General features: G+C 47.5%; 1 protein-coding gene across 1 annotated transcript in view; it reads left to right on the top strand.

The window, feature by feature from the left end:
• The window catches only part of Slc7a14 (solute carrier family 7 member 14), a 103,213-nt gene that overhangs the window by 80,538 nt on the left and 2,969 nt on the right, over nucleotides 1–19,706 (top strand). Inside the window, exons 6-7 of the mRNA XM_050129244.1 lie at nucleotides 2,145–2,353; nucleotides 4,299–5,176. Of these exons, the coding sequence (XP_049985201.1) occupies nucleotides 2,145–2,353; nucleotides 4,299–5,176 (1,087 nt within the window). The remainder of the gene's footprint in view (nucleotides 1–2,144; nucleotides 2,354–4,298; nucleotides 5,177–19,706) is intronic.

Genomic DNA, 19,706 nt, shown 5'->3' with positions numbered 1-19,706 from the left:
GCCTAGTCTCCTCAGGATGCAGGAATAAGCTTACACACACACACACACACACACACACACACTTCTCAGTCCCCACAGCAGAATTTCTCTCACAGAAATTGTTAGCCTCATCCAACATCTTCTTGGCCCCTAGAACGACCTGACCAGCCACCGGGACATGGACACTCCCTGATTCTGAAAGTCTATCTGGGTCACCACACTCAGGAAAAAGACAGTATCCAGGGTGGATGCCACCCCCAAAGTTTCCAATATGCTATTCTGATAAAACATACGTGTCCAATGAGCAAAGTCAGGGAAATTAGGAAAAACTCAGGATGAGGTACGCTCTATCAGACTGGCCAACTCTCATCACTCCAAAAAAAAATATCATCTTTAGCCATTACTTAAGGAATATTGACCAAATGATAAGCAAGATGCAAAGCCAGGTTATCCATTGATAGAAATTCAGTTGCCCACCCAGACATTTTATGAATGGGCCAATTATCACCTCCCTCTGTGAACACACACTCAAGTGGCTTCATATTCTATCCAAACCCTGATTATCCTACGTTGTGGGAGACGTAGTAGGGCAGGATCAAGAGTCCTCCTCTGCCCTGTTTGTCTCCTCCCATGTCTTCATCATTCCACCCCTCCTGTAGAAGTAGACCCTGGCAGCGTGCACACACAGTAAGCTCACCATCGTGGCTCTTTCCTTCAGTAGCACTTTCTAAATGACAGAATCCTCTTGTGTAACCCATACTGGTCCGTGTGGCTGGAAGGCTCTGAGGTTTGCTGTGAGACTCGATCACACTCCTCCAGCCACTCTACTGCATCCACAAAGGTGCTGTGACAAGTGATACCCCCTGGAGGGCCACTGTCTCTCAGACTACATAGGCCTTAGCCGTGCCTCGGGGCCACTTGGTCTTGTACTGGCCAGGAAACAGTCACTGCTCCACCAAGGGACTGGGCTGCTGCACCGTATTCTGCTGCCTTCTCTGGTGACCCATAGCTTCCATGGGGGCCTTGACTCCCAAGGGTCAGGAAAGGAAGTGGTCTGATGTGACCTCCCTCCCCATTTAATTCCCTTCTTGGTATCAGGGGTGTTTTTACATGCCAGAAGTCACATGTGATTGCTGGTTCCATTTTTTTAGGGCCAGTGCTTAAAAAAAGTCAATTTTTCAGCAGATCTTTGACATAGAAAGGAAAACAGGACCCCTACAGGAGTCCCCAGACAAGTGTACCTTGGTCAAGTAGAGACACGGTGGCTTCGCAAAGCATGATGGGATCCATCTTGAATGCACAATTCTCTGTTGGCCTGCATGGCCCTTCGCACTAAACCAGAGAGAAGAAATGAAATATGAGTCCTCATTGTCTGTGGAAATCTCAAACACTTTCAGTGTTTGGACCTCCAAGGCTTAGAGTGAGAAGGAGGACAGATCAGAACCAGAAGCGTCCTAAAGAAATGAAAGAAGTAAAAGCCTTGTCCTGGTGACATAGTCCAGTGGGTAAAGGTGCTTGCTGCAAAGCAGACAACCTGAGATGGATCCCTGTAAACCATGGGACAGAAGAGAACTGAGCTGCCCTAAGATGTGCTTCAGCCTACAAACACACGCACACACACACACACACACGTACATACAAGCACACACACAGAGGCACACACGCATATGTACATACAGGCACACACAGAGAGACACACACATGCATACACATGTACAAATGCACGTGCACACACATTCAAACACATACATGCACACACACATGCTTGCACACACACACATATTGAAAAACACAATTATAAAATAGAAGAGGAAGAAGGAGTGAGAGCCTCATCCTTAGAGGTGGGGCACTTGCGACTCTGGCTACAGCTCCTTCCATCCGGAGATGTCTCAGGGTAGATCTGTTTCTGTGAGGCTTGAAACAGCTGTGAGGGTTCATCCTCACATAGGAAAAGGCCGCGGAGACATTTTGGAGATTATTTAGTCCCAACCACCAAAAGCAAAAGGGGGGGGGGGCGGGAACGTGGAGACCAAAGGATCTAAACAAAAGTCATATGCCAGTTAATGGCTCTAAGCTACCACAAAAGTCTCTGTCTCCAGGTTGGGGTCACCCACCCATGCTGTCCGTCTCCTCTGCCTCCAGTCTGTCTTCTTTTGTCTTGACAGGTGAGCATGATCTTAACGCTAATGGTGCCGTATTACGCCATCGACACGGAGTCCCCCCTCATGGAGATGTTTGTGGCCCATGGCTTCTATGCTGCAAAGTTTGTAGTGGCTATTGGATCAGTGGCAGGACTGACAGTCAGCCTGCTGGGCTCCCTGTTCCCCATGCCCAGAGTCATTTATGCCATGGCTGGTGATGGGCTGCTTTTCAGGTAAGGGGTCCCCCAGAAACGATTCCCCCTCTGCTCTTCCTATCCAGGAGGCTGTCACCCACTGGCACTCAGCTTCATGGATACCTTTCCTAAGCTTGTCAAAGTCTGGGTTTAAAGAGCTCAGACTCTGAAATGGCCTGTAGTCGACTCTAGGTCCCTCAGGCCAGAACCAGGGGATGTGTGCGTGTCTCCCTCCTGTGACATGCATTTCCTTGTGGGGGCAGTGGGGTCAAAATCGCTGCATAGAAGGTGACATCACTTTCAAAAGGAAGAACCCAGAGGCCTTTTGGCCTGCCTCCTAGTGAGACCTAACCCAGGGACCTCTTGGCCTGCCTCCTAGTGAGACCTAACCCAGAGGCCTTTTGGCCTGCCTCCTAGTGAGACGAGGTTTCTTTCCCAGGGCCCCATGAAGCTGAAAACATTCAAAAGTCAGAGAGGAGATAAAATCCTCTAATGATAACATGGCAATTGTTACAGTAACAGTCATTTGTGGGACAGTTACAGCAGCTGGGAGCTCTGTGTACTGTGTTCCCTTGTCGCTCAGACACTGTTTGGCAGATGAGTATGCCAGCAATTAAAGAGATAGGAAAGTCTTGATCCAAACCTTGAAGCTGATGAGTGGTGGGCCAGAACTTGAAACCAGAACTATCTGGCCTGAAACTCTGACTTCCATTGTTTAATTGTGTGGGTGTTTGGTCAGCTTGTTTCTGTGCACCAAGTGTGTAGTGCTCCAAAAGGCCAGAAGGGGGTGTCAGATCCCCCGGAACTGGAGTTAGCGATGGCTGTGAGCTGCCATGTGGGTGCTGAGAACTGAGCCAAGGTCCAATGCCAGAGCAGCCAGAGTCTTCACAGCTGAGTTGTCCCTCCAGGCCTGGCCCTCAGACTCTTCCCAGTAGCAAGCTTTGAAAGTTTCAGCATTTTCAGTAGCCATGAAGTGGTCTGTCTTTCACTGAGAAAATGGGATTTGCCCTACTGTGGGAGGTGAAGCAGCTCTCAGAGGTGTCAAGAGAACACGCTCAGGGGCTTTATTGCTGCCACCAGCTGTCACTTCCTGATCTGTTTCCTCTGCCTGTTCCCTGAGTTCGCAGGCTGGAGCAGTTGCATTGGGATGCTGGGTAGATCAGGACAGGAACTGATCGGTAATGGCGTGATGGCTGACGGCCTCATATACCCATAAGCTTTCCTTGCCATAAAAAAACAAAACCAAAAAATCTAAGAGGATCGATGCTGTGGGCCTAGCACACTGAACGGTTTTGTGTGGCCCATAGGGGAGAAATAATAAAGGATAGAGAAGAAAGGGCCAGGAGAGAGGGGGCAGAGGAGCCTCTTTAAGGCTCCCAGGGCCTGCTGCAGGAGGGCTGTATTTTAACCACCCTTGGACCTGTGTCTATGAGCGTCTTAACTGGCATACTGTTTTACCAACTCGATCCCTGAACTCTTGTTGCAGGGCAGTGTCTCAGGTTTGAAAACTTGGGTGTCTTTTAAAGTATAGTTGACTGGACATCACCTCCAAAAACTCTGAGGTAGTAGGGCTGGTGAGAATATTCCTTCCCAGCAAGCAGTGGTCATGCTGCAGATTGACAGGTCCCCAGCATCCATGGGCTTCCGTGTGGATTTGTGACAGGGCCCCTGGAATCGATCAACCTTCCTGTCACATAGTGAATAGGACTCCTGGGTTTGGGGTTTTTTAAGGCTGCAAATCAAGGAATTAAAGTGAATTCTCTAATGATATCCAAAGAGCCAAATGTTGGGAGTGGGGCAGTAGATAAGTTAGCAGGAAGGGCAGAGCCAGAAAGAGCCAACCACACCAAGCTGTTGGCGTTGTAGCTCTAACCTACTGGTGTGTTGGAATCAGTCACCATGGGCAGTGTGACTCCTCCATGGGCAGTGTGACTCCTCCATGGGCAGTGTGACTCCTAACCCTCTGTTTGCCTCCTCCACCCAGGTTCCTGGCTCACGTGAGCTCCTACACAGAGACGCCAGTGGTAGCTTGCATCGTGTCAGGGTTCCTGGCCGCTCTCCTCTCACTGCTGGTCAGTCTGAGGGACCTGATAGAGATGATGTCCATTGGCACACTCCTCGCCTACACCTTGGTCTCTGTCTGTGTCTTGCTCCTGCGATACCAACCCGAGAGTGACATCGATGGCTTCGTCAAGTTCCTGTCTGAGGAGCACACCAAGAAGAAGGAAGGCATCCTTGCTGACTGTGAGAAGGAAACCTGCTCCCCTGTGAGTGAAGGGGAGGACTTCTCCAGCACTGCCACCAACACCTGTGGGGCCAAGAACCTGCCATCCTTGGGGGACAATGAGATGCTCATAGGGAAATCAGATAAGTCCACCTACAACGTAAGCCACCCCAACTACGGCACTGTGGACATGACCACGGGCATAGAAGCCGATGAGTCAGAAAACATCTATCTCATCAAGCTGAAGAAGCTGATTGGACCCCGATACTACACGATGAGAATCCTGCTGGGCCTTCCAGGCAAAATGGACCGGCCCACAGCAGCGACAGGGCACACGGTGACCATCTGTGTACTCCTGCTCTTCATCCTCATGTTCATCTTCTGCTCCTTCATCATCTTTGGCTCCAACTACATCTCCGGTCGGAGCTGGTGGGCCATCCTTCTGGTTGTTCTGATGGTGCTGCTGATCAGTGCGCTCGTGTTTGTGATCCTGCAGCAGCCAGAGAACCCCAAGAAGCTGCCGTACATGGCCCCCTGCCTCCCCTTTGTGCCTGCCTTCGCCATGCTGGTGAATATCTATCTCATGCTAAAGCTCTCCACCATCACATGGATCCGGTTTGCGGTCTGGTGCTTTGTGGGTAAGCAATGTCCTCCGGAGCCTTGGGCATCCCCTTTATAAGGTCTTGAACAGGCTTATCCCAACATTACGCCCTAACTGGATGGGACACCTCCATTATTAGAGAAATCTGGTTGGTTCTATAGACCCATGCTTTCTTCATTGGTCAATAAAGCCAGTTGCCCCTGTTCTACCTGATATGCTCTTGGTCACTGGTTCTAGAAGAATAATGCTTATCAATCCATGACTTCATTCAATTCCTAACTATTGAAAGTTCTTGTGTGAGCATAAGTAGTACCAGAAAAGGGTTGGTTAAAATGAATACCCGTTTTTTTTTTTAAGACATAAAAGTACCAGAGGGAAATATGATGGGGTGTGGGGGGAGGTTGGCTGGAATCCTCTTAGACACTAAAAATTATGATAAATTATAAAAGAATTCACTGATCTTAACTTGGCCAAATTAAACTAAAAGGTCAGTCATAGTCTAACTTTTTTAAAGAAACAGAGCCTGAACTATGTGTGGATTGGGGCATTGTTTTTCAGACACAGTTTTACCATGACACACTTCACATCTCTCAGTTCATTCTGGCTTTTGTAAATATTCAAGATTTTTCCCCGAGGCCCTCGTGTTACCCTATGAAATGTCAGGGGGAGGTGCCCACTGCACCTTCGTCCTCGCTGACCTTCATCCGTCCTTGATGAGCGAGCTAACTCAGCTAGAGCCTCTGCCTACACCTCTCCTGGGGTAAACCCCCACTGCTCTCAAACTCACCTCCACTGACTTGGAGAAGCCCCACACTTTCGCAAGAACTCTAATCCGACTTTGTGGTCAATTGAATTGCACTTTAGTTCCATGTTGGTCGTATCTGACTATTCCTGGTGTTATGTGGCAGCTGGGCATGGGTCAGTATGACTTGAGAGGGGCACCTCAGCAAATTTTAAGGTTCATTTGTCACTGTAGTTAAGTCTGTGGTGGCCCAGGGGTCTCCTCCAGAGCTTTGCGAAGCAGGAGAGTCACACTCTTGGCATTTCCTGCCTAAAGCAGGAGGACAAACAACCAAGGGTCAGTTCATCAGGTTGAGGAGACAGACACTCACATTGACTAGCAGCCTGTTGGCTACTTGAGGCCAGGGCACGCGGGCGTCCAGCATGCGCCTAGAACAAAGAGCCTGTGGGACGAGCTCAAGGAATGTTTCTTAAACGACTGTGAAGTACTTTTCCAGAGAGAAAAAAGGTGAGAATGGTCAGAAAGCACTTGGAGGAAGTAGGGCATGTGTCGGGCCTGACTGGAAGACTTCAGGAAAAGGAGGTGGGAAAAGCTGCAACCAAAAGGAAGGGCAAGTTTCTCCCAGAGGGTCCCATTCTCTGGGCCACATTGTGTCTTCCCAAAACATTCTTTCCTGGCCTTTCTATAGCTTATTTCTCTGTTAAGCTTTGTGGGTTTTCTTAAGAAAACCCCACTGACTCATCGAGATTTTCCCTATTTATTAACAAGATCGCATCTCTCCTTACCATGTTTCCACTGTAGCCAAGGGAGACTGCTCCAGACAGAAGTGAAGGAAGAGGGGGAAAGATTTTAGTTATGTGGCTGACAAGTGAATGAGGCATAGATAGCAATACATGTGGACAGGTTCATTGGACAGGAAAACTAGAAGGCCTTCTGCATCCAGAGCAGGGTCAGGGCCACAGCCAGGTGCCCACCCCATGAGTCAAGGCACAGATAGCTTCAGGGACTATTTATGTGAGCTTTCTATAATGCTTTATGGTGTTTTGTGAGAGGGCCTGCTTTTGGTTCTGGCTGCCCAACTAGTTTATACCCGAAATAATCACACAGAAATTGTATTAATTAAGGACTACCTGGCTTGTTTTAGCCTTTTATTGGCTAACTCTCACATCTTGATTCAACCCACTTCTAATTATCTGTATATCACCACGAGGTCATGGCTTACTGGGAAAGATTCAGCATGTCTGACCTGGCAGCTCCATGGTGGCTCTCTCTCTGCCCTTCTTCCCAGCATTCTGTTCTGTCTACTCCACCTACCTAAGTGCTGCCCTATCAAAAGGCCAAGGCAGTTTCTTTATTCAACCAATGAAAGCAACACATAAACAGTAGAACCTCCTACACCATTATGGTCCTACTCTTTCACATTTAAAAGTGAAAAACTCCCAATGTGGGAATCCTGTGATTTAACAAATGCTTTTGCTTAGGAAAAAGCTATATATGGGGTTTTTTATTTCAAAAATGAAAAATGGTAAAGAAAAGAACATCAATTCTTATATACAAACCTATGACTCATAGAAGTAATTACCAACAATAAATATAGCACTATTTACACATTATTGTGAGGGTTTTGCCTCACTTTTCTTTTTTTGTTGTTGTTTTGGGAGGTTGAGTTTGTTTTGTTTTGTTTTTTAATTACAACATTGTTGGACCAATAGCTTAGGCATCTTTCTAGCCATCTCTTCTATCTTAAATTACCCCGTTTTTATTAGTCTATGCATCACAATTACCTCACCTTTCAGTCCTCATGGCAATCTTTACTGCATAGTTGAAGAAATTGTGGCTCCTGCTTACAGACACATAACCAAAATCTAGCAGAGCCAAGGTCAGAACTAGGCTAGGATGGATGGTTGCAGAGTCCTTCATCCGGGCCAGGACATGGCTTGGTGGTAGAATGCTTGCCTAGAAAATGCAAGAATCTTGGGTTGATCCCTAGCTCCCCAAACAAACCCTGAGCTTCTTAAATAGAGACCTCCACCACAGCCACCATGCTAAACATACAGTCTGTCACCGCCTCTGTCCCTCTTGGTGTGATGCAGGAGTAAATTAAAAACTCCAAACGTCAGATAGCACCAAAGTTAGCAGGAGAGTGGACTCCTGACCTGGTGCCCACACTTCAGCTCTGGGCTCTTATCTTCCCCACCACCACTCTCTGAGAAACGTTCTTATTTGATCTGAATGTTTGGTGGGGCTAAAACCCGGCAGTGGGCCTGCGCTCCTAGTCATATTGTCTCTGTGCAGGGCCCCAGGCCAGGGCTAACGGTCTGCTGGAGCTATTTTGAATTCTTGATAATTTCTGATCAAGAGACCCCATGTTTTCCCTTTGCACAGAGACTGAGACTTATAGCCAACTCTATAACACATCCGTGGTTCTTACGGCACCTAACAGTGCCAGGTTCAAATGAGAGCCCTGCCCCAGCCTTGACCTATAAATTTAAAAATTCCCCTAATTGCATTGAGCTTTGGTCATTCTGTCATCTTTGAGCTGTGGCTGCTGGGGACCCAAATGAGAAAGTGATGGAGAAAGTAACAAATCCTTATCTCCTGTTTTTCTTCTAAAGCCCTGAAGGACTCATTGTCCTCCAACTTGGCCGGGTTACCTATCACTGGGCAGACCACACTGTGTTCGTCCCCACCTCAGGCCGCCCCACTTGTTATCCGGCAGAGGAAAACTCCCTGAGAGCCTTTTGCAAACTTGCTGATCATGCAGCCCGCAAACTCCCTCAAGAAGCTGCTTCTCACTGACCTAGCAGGAAGCTACACTGCAAAGTGGGCCGGCTGACGTCTATGCCCAACAAGCACCCAGAGCCGGTGCACAGCCCACCAGTCACGTTGGGGATTGCTAACTCTTGTGGGCACTGTCTGCCCGCTAATTCTGTAGCATGACTTTTGAAGGCAGTTAGATTATCAAATTTTATCCAGAACAAAGACTGCCAGTTCTGGCTACAGATCAGAATATTCCGGGTTACTTCTGGAACATTCTAAACACAGGCTCCCCCTCATAACACCATGCTTCAGCTGATCTGGGTGGTCAAGCATAGAGTATTATTTTAGAGCTCTGCCAAGGACTTTTTAATGTACATTCATGTTCTCAATAATTTATAATCCTCTAAATCAATACTTCTCACGGTGTCGTCAAAAACCAACAGTTTAGGACCTAACAAGCCCTCTACGTAATTCTAATTCATGCTCAAATCTGAGAGCTACTGTTCTAGAGAGAAGACATCCTCAAGCAGTGGAGGTAATTTAATTACAAAATGTATTTTTCAAAAGCAAAATTTTTATGTAAGAGTATATCCATCCCATAGCCCCGAGTCGGCTTATAAAAAATATTTATGACCTTACACAATTACGATAAGTACCCTCCTCTGACTTTCTGAGGCATCCAGATATCGGCTGTTCCTTCAGCTTATACAATGTAACTTTCCTGGGGAGAACGGAGAGATATTTTTAAACAAAGTTTCTTACGAAATCAGCTGCTTCTTAACAAAATGTCCATGGTTAAAGCTGAGTCATAGCGGGATGCTGTTCTGGGATTCATTCTTTTCTCCAGCCTTCCCTAAGCGAATCTTAATCAGAGGGTTTCTGGAATGGTGTTTTGCTGAGCTTTGACCTCCAAAAGAACATCACTCAGGGTGAAATGAAGCCCAAGGCCCACAAGGTTTTCCTGCACACGCTTCCTTCCCATTAGACAAGAGGAATGAGACGAGCAAAAAATGTTCGTCAGGCCCAACAAAGTGGATCCCAGCCATGTTCAGTGCCTCCCCTCTGAGTGAAGGCAGGCTAGTGGGAGCATCTTCGGGGGTTTGACACAGGAACTATGAAAGTACCAAAGTGAGAACATGACTAGGTGGGACTCTAGGGTCTTAGGCCTATTGTCCCCAGAGAGCTCAAATTAAGAATTAGGGGGGGGGGGGTTTAAAAAAAAAAGGCAGGCGGGTGGTAGTGGTGCACACCTTTGATCCCAGCACTCAGGAGGCAGAGGCAGGTGGATCTCTGTGAGTTTGAGGCCAGCCTGGTCTACAGAGGGAGTTCCAGGACAGATAGGACTTTACAGAGAAACCCTGTTCATAAGACAAAAACAAAAAAACAATCAGGTAGCCTACCTTGCTGGTACCTTCACCATGAGAACAGCCATAGGAAAATGAAATTTTATCTTAAGATTCAGAGAACAAACTAGACTTGGGTTTTGGACAATGGCTTCATATGTTTTATGCAAGGATATAAATATTCTTTTCTTCCTTCCATTTGTGTGTTTGTGTTTGCTTGTTGAGGCAAGGTTTCTTAAATCCAAAACTGGCCTCAGATCCCCCCTGAGGCTCCAGAATAACCTTGAACTGCTGATCTTCCTTCCCAATCTCCTTAGTGCGGGGATTCCAGCCTTGATGAGTCACCACACTCGGTTTATGCTGTAGTAGCAACCAAACCCAGGGCTTTGTGCGTGTTAGGCAAGCACTCTACCAACTGAACTTCACCCCCAGTCCCCAAAATGTAAATATTATAAAGAGAAAACATCCACCTTTCTGATCTTTGCCTGAGCTAACATTTAAAATACTATCCGAAAATAATAGGAAACAACCATTGTGAAGGAAAAACGTGGAAGGAAAGGGGGCTAAGATAGCCAAGTGCCTGACAGCGTGTTCCGTAAATCAATCTGAGTGACATGCTTTGTGGGGGCCACACTCAGGAGAGGGAGAAGCAGGTCTCTCAGGCCTCCCGGGGATGGCGGCAGCAGCAGCAGCGGTGTGTATGTATGAAGTATGAAGAGAGAACTTGCCACAGGCCCTGTACCTACAGGCAGGGGTACGGCTCTGGACACAGGAAGGCATGGGAAGAAGGGGCAGGGAAACCCAGGAGCTTTGCCAGAATCAGTCAAAAGGATGGAAGGAAAGGGAACTGTGGAAGAGGCAAAGGTCTGGAGCCAGTGTGTGCAGTGCACATGGAGCTCCACGTCACAAATCTGAGCCTTTGGCTTCTGCTTGTCAACACTATCGGTGAGATCTACCCACACTGTGACGCGCAGACTGTGACGTGCGGTTGTCATACTGTAACTGCTGACCGGCTTTCCACAGTGTCGCTACGCCACGGTGCAGACTCCGTTCTGATGACCATGCAGGTTGTTTCCACCTGCTCCTGATAAAACAGTCTGCTGTGGCTATTCCTTTCCATGTCTTTGGTGAGCAATGGACACCTTTTTCTTGAGTCTCTGTGTGATGTGGGACTACTGGTTCATATTCGATTTCTCTCTTACTGAATCAGCTGTCACAGCCATCACTTGGCTCAGATGAAGACAGGGTCCCCAGCCCCACCCGACAGAGAAACACAGAGCATAGTCATTTGGCTCCGCAGGGCATGAGCCCCTCCCGTCAAGCGGCTCTTCCTGGCACACCACATCAAACAAACCTCACTGTTATTACAACCGACAGGGTTCATGGCGGTATGTAAAAGATAATCAGGAAGAGGAGGACTCGGTGGGGATTGTGGTGGGTGGGGCGGACACCTCCCCATTACCATCCAGTCTCCACTCCTGCATTGGCAAATGTCTGTTTTGGAAAGCTGATCCCAGAGTATTCCAAATAAAAAAGCCTTTGGGGCATAACAGAGTACCTCAGCTATCTACCGCAGGCAGGGCTTCCTGCTGGAAAGTGCAGCCCAGGAGGGGGGCTGCTCCACCCAGCTGAGGTCAGGTGACCCACCTCCTTTCAGCCCAGGCACCGAACTACGAGCAGAGGACAAGGAGCTCCCTTGGGACTCTAGAGTTTGCGCCTGTGGCATCGGCAATCTGCTGTTCTTATTTGTCACCCAGTCTCCTCTTGGGGTTGAGTGTCCTTCCAGCCCCACCCCCATAGGCTACTAGGCTGCCTCCCCAGTACCTCATCCAGGCTTTTCACTTGAAGGTTTGGAGCCAAGTGCTGGGCTTGCCCAGGTTGGATCCGCATAAATTGGTCAGTGTTTAGTTAGCTGGTGCATGGGCACCCCCTTAGCATCCTGAGGCAAGTTCAACAGAGTCACTTCCCTGGAGACTTGTAGGTGGGACAGGAACAGCTATCACCTTCCATCCAGACAGTGAGTTTCCGAACAGTGAGTTTCAGGCATGTTTCAATGGCTTATTGGTTGTAACAGGCTTTCTCTGTGTAGCTTTGGAGCCTGTTCTGGAGCTCACTCTGTAGACCAGACTGTCCTTGAACTCGCAGAGATCCGCCTGCCTCTACCTCCTGAGTGCTGGGATTAAAGGCGTGCACCACCACTGCCCAGCTGTTGTGTAGTTCTTCATATTTGCGAATAGCTTTAAGATCACAAAGTATTTTTTTAAATGATGCTCGGGGTTTTTCTTAAATATTTATCTTTTATTTGTAAGGATGTCTTTCTGCCTGTGTGACTGTGCACCGTGTGTGTGCAGTGCCCACAAAGCAGGGTATCAGATCCTCTAGGACTGGAATTACAGATGGTTTTGAGGCACCATATGGTTGCTGGGAATTGAGCCCAGGTCCTTTGGAAGAGCAGTCAGTGCTTTGAACCACTGAACCACCTCACAAAGTATTTTAGTATATAAAGAAATCCCATTCACTTGCTGTAGGCCTGAGTTTTCATCCTGTCTGAAGTTGTCCCCAGTATGTTCTGCCCCAGGGATCTTCCATTCGGAAAAGGAACCAAATCCTTCCCTTCAGTGTCCCTGCCAAGGGACGCGCGGCCAATACCTTGTGTTGTATTGTTCACCTTGCACCTGTTGCTGAAATGCCACTAGACCCAAGGGCCCACTACCAACTAGTCCCTGCTCTATCCTCACCAGACACCCCACCAGGACCCACTAACTGAGAAAGCATCTTCAGTCTGGCAGCAGAGTTGCCAGGACCCTGTTACTGTGACAACACTGTCTCTCTTCTGCTCTTCTTATCACACCCAGCGATAGGTAATTAATGACAGATATAATACATGTCATTGGAAATCAATAAGTCACACCCAGCATTAGGTAATTAATGACAGATATAATACATGTCATTGGAAATCAATAAGTCACACCCAGTGTTAGGTAATTAATGATAGATATAATATATGTCATTGGAGATCAATAAGTCAAAGTACATAAGAAGCAGTAGAATCAAATATTCAAAGAAAACAAAATGTCATGTTTACTAACTAGCAACCTTATTCCATATATACACACATCCATAACCTAAATCTAGGTTCTGCATATGAGAGAAAACACATTATGTTTGTCATTCTGGGTTGGCTTATTCGTTTAATGCAATAATTTCCAGTTGTACCCAGTTTGTTTCAAACACGATTTTATTTTTTTACCATCTCATGAAAAATATGTAGATTGCCACATTTTCTTTATCTGTTCATTTCCTGGTGGATCCCTCTTGATGGTCCATACCCTAGCTATTGTGACCACTACGGCTATAAACACGTATTCTCACGTATCTCTATGGTATATGACTTGGAATCCTTTGGGTATGAACCTGCAAATGGAACAGCTGGGTTTATGATAATTCTATTTTCAGTTTGTCGAGAGCCTCCATACTGACTTCCGTAACGGTCACCACATTCACACTCCCGCGTCCTCACAGGCTCCAGCTGTCCACTGTTTTCCTGATGATGGCCATTCTGACTGCAATGAAATGGAAACCTCAAAGTAGCTTGCATTTTCCCAGTGTTTCCATGCTGGACTAGGCTATTGAACACTTGTCAAAGTAATTCTTGGCTCTTTGTAATGCCTCCTTTGAAACCTGTCTGCTCAGTTCACTGGTGTATTTGTTGACTGGATTGTCTGGTGGTCTGGGTGCATGCTTTAGTGATTCTTTATATCCTTGTCTGCTAACCCTTGTCTGGTGTGTAACCAGAAAAGACTACATTTGGTACACCTGCTTTACTTTTAAGCTTGGTTCCACTTTTGGCTTGTGCCAATAACCAAACCCACCCTCAAAGGAAAAACTTGGCTATTTACAAAGTTGTACAAGAGAATAACGATACCAGTTTATTATACCAGTTTTACGCCAGAATATGATCCAGCACACGCCTGTGTATCTGTGTGTGTGTGTGTGTGTCAGTTTGTTAACATTCTTAAGTGAAAAGGCCCCCAAACTACTTAAAACAAGGATGGCATCTTTAGAATAATTGAGTGGTCTAATATGGTGGAGAATTTTTGCTGAGGAATTTTTAGTACTATTGTATAGTAGTTAATATTTTTAAAATATTACTATTCTAATGATGCATATTGAAATATTTCCAAACTACCTAGGGTAGGAAGGATTTGCTCCAATGTAACCTGGGGAAGGCAGAGCGGCACAGGGGTTGGATAAGTACAACATTATTCTTCGCACTTCTGTGTGTTTCCGGAATACTTTAGAACAGACAGCTCAAACTTTTTGAGATGTGGCTCAGTGGTAGAGCACTTGCCTAGCGTGTTCAGAGTCCTAGATTCCGCTCCCAGGACCACAAAATAATACTAATCATGTTCAAGAATGCAAAATTGCCTCCCACTGTTATCTGCCTCATCTGTGCATCCAGAATTTCTTCTGGTAAAAGGAAGCAGACATAGTAGGCAAACTCCTGGAGCCAGGAGAAATCTAGAAGGGTTGCTGTGGACAGCCGTGTGTGTGCGCTGTGTGTGTCTGTCTGTGTTCTGTGTGTCTGTCTGTGTTTGTGTCTCTGTGTCTGTGTGTATGTGTCTGTGTGTATGCGTCTGTGTGTGTCTGTGTGTCTCTGTGTTTGTCTGTGTCTCTGTGTGTTCCTTGTTTATTCTCTACCTTAACTTTTATTGTTTTATTTTTATTTGATACAGACACTCTCACTAAACCTAGAGCTCACCAGCTTGGCTAAGCTGCAGGGATTGACCTGTGTCCACCTCTCTAGCACTGGGATTACAGGCATGTGCCACTGCAGTGGCTTTCATATGGGTACAAAGGATCCAAATTTAGGTCTTCATGTTTGCGCGCCACTTTGAATGAACCTCTCTGCCGACGCAAATAATCCCAATCAAACCAAATCAGACAGAATTAAACGATGTTCATGTTTAATGGAATGTTCCTGGGTGGCCCCAGGAAAACATGGAGGGGGGAGAGAGAAAAGGGGAGATCATGCAAAACCCGGAGACCACGTGTTCATTCTCTGGGGGGCAGTTTAAATAGCCTGTGGGAGTGGTTTTGACCTTCCCTGGGGAGGGGTTAAGGTTTGGTGGCTTTCTCAGAGGTGGAGTTTGGACTGAGGAAACTCTCAGGAGATGGAGCTTATGCCAGGAGCTGGGGTGAAATCCCAAGCCAAACAATCCAGACTTTTTGGATAAAGGGGTGCCAGGCCCTCAACCAAACATTTTAAACTCCTTGGATAAAGGTGCACGGGCTCAAGTCTGGCTGTTTTCTGCAGGCATGGGGCAATGTGGGAGAGGGGAGAGCTGGGAGCTGGTGGGCTCATGCTCAGCCAGAGGTGAGACTGGAGCAGCATCCGGTTCACTGTCATCCTGGAGTCCTCAGGCAGCTGTTTCTTGAGGGAGGTGAGAAGGCAGGTGGCTGGGAGAAAAATATATTGTTATTATTGGCCCTATGAATGGGGCTAGCCATGGGAAGTCATAACTGCCAAAAAGTATGGGACAGAGAAGTGCCCTGGTTGTACAGATGAGGCTCAGGTATATAAGTGAGAAAAGAGCAGATAAAACCAGATTTTAGTTGTAGGTGTCCTTGATCCAGGAGAGTTGATACCAATGGTGAAGTCCCAGGAGCTGGTGCAGGTGTTGGCATTGTCTGGAGAGCGCTTGATGAGTTGGTCTTGGCCCAGGCAGCAGGAGTGACCTATAAAATATGCTTAAAATGGGTAGGGTTAAAATACACTCTGGAGACTGCTGGTTTTTACCAGACCAAATTTCTTGATAAAGCAGCAGAATGTTTTTAGGAATTTTCAGGAAAGACAACTGGAACATGAACATTTTAGAAGACAATTAAAGGGAATTGGGAACTCTGAATTTTAAAGGTACACCTGCTACCTGTTAGTCCTGCACTATGAAGCTTGTTAAAGAGGCAGGAAAATACTTAACTCCAGCTCCCCAGTTTCTAGTGCCTAATTTCTCTGTGCCCCAGCTCCCTGTCCAAGAGATGCTCAGATTCTCTATCTATCTGTGTGTATGTGTCTGTCTCTCTATCTCTCTGTGTCTCTGGCTGTCTCTCTCACACGCACGCGCACACACAAGTACCTATACTGCACTTTGAGTTCCGGGGCAGAGATGGGCAATCTCACTGACCATGGTAAGAGGACCTGGGCACACAGCGCCCTGGAAAGAGGAGCTGAGATGACTCAGGATTCCCAGAACCCCTGAGGTTGCAGAAACTTCCTTCTGCATGGTTCTCTAAGCTGAAAAGAAGCAGAAGCACAAAGCCTGCTTCCACATAGCAGGCCTTCAGCTGAGCTGTTTACTCCTCCACACAAAGCCCTTGTTTCTGTGACAGATGGTTCACGCTTCTCTCTCCCTCCCTCCCTCACCCTCTTCGCTTGTTCTCTCTGTTGTTTTGTTCTCCACTTTTCCTCTTCTCCCACCTTCCCTGCTTCACGCCCCTCTTCCTGAACTGACTGTAGGGCCAGGGGAAAAAAGCAGACAGAATGTAAGATACTAGAGGATGGTTCTGTCCAAGCAGGCTGCCTGGATTCGCTGCCAGTCACAACACACATATTGGAAATGTATATGGGAGAAGAATAACAAGCCTTTGACACTGTAGGAGCCACAGAAACGTGAAAAAAAACCATTAACATATCTGTGGCAGGTGTGTATTACAAAGGACCAGCACACACATAATCCTTCCAGGCCTGGCACTCCCAAAGAACACCCGTAGACCTGACTCTTACTGAATATTTACTGCAATAACTGTCTCCATGAGTCAGCCTGGGGGGAGAAGTAAGAAAGACTGAAGGACTTTCTTTACATAGAAGGCTGGCTCCGCCCCTTCAGACCCAAGCCTGACACCTGATGCTCCCAGCATCCGCTCTTCTTGTAAATGAAGTCTTTAGATGTGTTGGTAATCTGTAGCTTTCTCTGGCTTGATTATCTGCGATGCTAGAGCAGTTCCATCAAGTCCTGTAACAGGAATCTACCTGACACTTGCGTATCTGCTCTGGGAGAAAGGAGGGTAGCCTAGACCAAATGTCACCCAGTAACGGAGTCCTATTGGCCTGTACAGAGGCAGAGAGGTGATAGTAAGGGAAGCAGCAAAATGTCCAGTTCCATCAAAAATGAGCCACCTGTAGAGAGGGTCAGAGAGGATCTTAAAAAACCGGCTGATGTACTAGGACTAAGAGGCAACGTTTGGTACCTGCCTGGGTATCTGGGAGAAAAGAACAACGATGAAAAAATTCAACAAAGGAGGTGTGCTGCTGATCTGCCTGGTCATTTACAACCACTCCCATCCTTCGTGTGCTTCAGGGGCATTCTCTAAGCATGCATACGCTGGCCTTTTTACAAGTTTGAACGGGGGTCAGGTTCCACACAAAAATCATAGCTGTCCTGCATAACCACCACCACCTCCCCAACAATAAAGAGTAAAGTTTCCCTTGTCCCCCACCCGCTCCTCGCTCCTGGCTCCTCGCTATTTGAGCCCAAATAGCTGCATCTGCAAAAGATTGGCTCCAGGGTTAATTACCCATTAGAAGTGTAAATCTCTGCTTCCTTTGGCCCCTGCGAAGTTGATTTCTCTTGAGAGGAAGGGGACTGGAAGGGGCAGAGAGGAAGTTGTTTGAAACAAAGAGGGAGAAATCCAAGCTTAAAGAGACACACTTCAGATTCAAGAGGGGAAAGTTCTTATAGCCCAGAGTGGAAAACTGGCTCATTCATTCAACAAACATTAAAGGCCAGGTTTGGGCCAAAACTATAAACTAGAACCACCCAGTGCAGATAGTCTCACGACAGATGCCATAAGGGCTGTAACAGTGGCATGCACCACTAGGTATTCTGGGAGTTCACACCGGAGAAAGAAGCAGCTTAGGGGTCAGGAACAGATCATTCCATTGGTGAGTGTGAGACAGCAAGAGAAATCGGAATGATATGTGTTGTTGGCAGACGAACAAATGCTGGAGCCTGACGTGGAGGCCAGGGAGAATAAAACGTTCTGGAAAGTTTGGAGCTTGCGGTGGATTTGGCAGAAGCATTACACACAGGAAAGGAAATCCATAGCCAGAATAGGCGGACAGGAAAGCAAATCCATAGCCAGAATAGGCGGCGTCTGCTGCAATAAGGACAGAGCAATGTCCTGTCCATGGAAGAAGTGGTCCAGTGTAGTCAACCTGCCACCAGGTCACCCCGGGGCTGGCCACCCTGGGGGATAGTGTCACACCTGGGGCTCAGTGCTGGTCTCTGCTGTTGGCAGATCTGGCAGTCAGCAGCAACGGTAGCCAGGTCAGCCTTGGTGACTGGACATTCCCCCATCTCTGCCACCATGGCACCTTGTCCATGAGGCCACTGTTCAATGACAGGGACGGCTGGGGAAGGAGACTGACCGTCCACAGGAGTCATCCTATCTATGGCTACTGAACTCCTCCTCGGCAGAAGTCACCTTTGGTCGAGCTTCTACACGGGACACAAGAGTCTTCACGTCCTCTGATTTTTGCAGAGATCTAGCCACACACTTCTTCCCCGGATGTTGTCGTTCTCACCAATTTTCCAATCATGCTCTTTCCAAATCCCTGACCAGCCAATCCATTGGCTCAGCCCACCAATCAGTGAATAGTAGCAATCTTGACCCAAAGGCAGCATGAAGTCTTTGAGCTTGGCTTACACTTTGGAAACCTCAAAGCCCACCCCCGAGTGGCACACTTCCTCCAACAAGGCCACGCCTCCCAATATTTTCAAATAGTGTCACTCCCTGCTCACTAAGCATTCCAATTTATGAGCCTGCGGGGAAATATTCTTATTCAAGCCACCACGTGACTGCATCACCAATCAATAAATACTAACGGGGACAGGAGATGCAAACTGCTGGCAGTAGACTGTGAGAAAAATGATGCAGGGTCCTGGGAAGACGAGGGTGGAGGTGGCTGAAGGGCCAGGCACTAACTAAAGAGGCCTCTAACTCTCAGGCTCATCTAAAACCTGACCCCTAGGAGCGCAAGGGCTCTGTGGTCAGAACCTTAGCGGAAGCTGTAAGTGTCGGCTGCTTTATCCAAGTTCTCCTAAGCTTATTCTGGTTTTGTTGCTGTTTTCGTTTTCTGACACCGGGTTTTACCATTCTGTCTTGAACTCCCATCCTCCTCCCTTAGCCTCCTCAGTGCTAGGATTACAGACATTCCCCACCACACCTTGCGGTCTGCTGGTTCTGTGGGTTTGAGGGGGACATGGGGGTTGCTCTGTGGTTCTGGGTGTGAGGGAGTTGTGATGGGAGTTGTTCTATGGTTCTATGGGTGTGAGGGGGACAAGGGGGCTGCTCTGTGATTCTGTGAGTGTGAGGGAGACATGGAGGCTGTGTTTGTTGGTGGAAGTCAGAGGTCAACCTCAGTGTCTTTCCTCAGGAGTTGCGTTCCTTAGATTTGAGACAGTGTCTTTCACTGGGATCAGGGATTCACCCGTTTAGCTAAGGTGGCTGGCCAGGGAGGACTAGGAATTTGCTTGATTCCATCTCGCTAGAACTTTGAGACTTTGATTATTAGCTAGGGCCACTGCAAAGGGGGTTTTATGTGGATTCTGGGCTGGAACTCAGGTACTTGAGCTTGCACATTAAACCCTTCACTGACCTCTCTCTCTCTCTCCTCTCTCTCTCTCTCTCTCTCTCTCTCTCTCTCTCTCCCCCCCCCTCCC

This window comes from Alexandromys fortis, unplaced genomic scaffold (assembly GCF_014885135.2).
Source record: "Alexandromys fortis isolate MF-2015 unplaced genomic scaffold, M_Fortis_MF-2015_v1.1 scaffold_300, whole genome shotgun sequence".
Taxonomy (NCBI): domain Eukaryota; kingdom Metazoa; phylum Chordata; class Mammalia; order Rodentia; family Cricetidae; genus Alexandromys; species Alexandromys fortis.
Note: the sequence above shows the minus strand (reverse complement) of the source record. Positions and strands in the feature narration are given on the sequence as shown.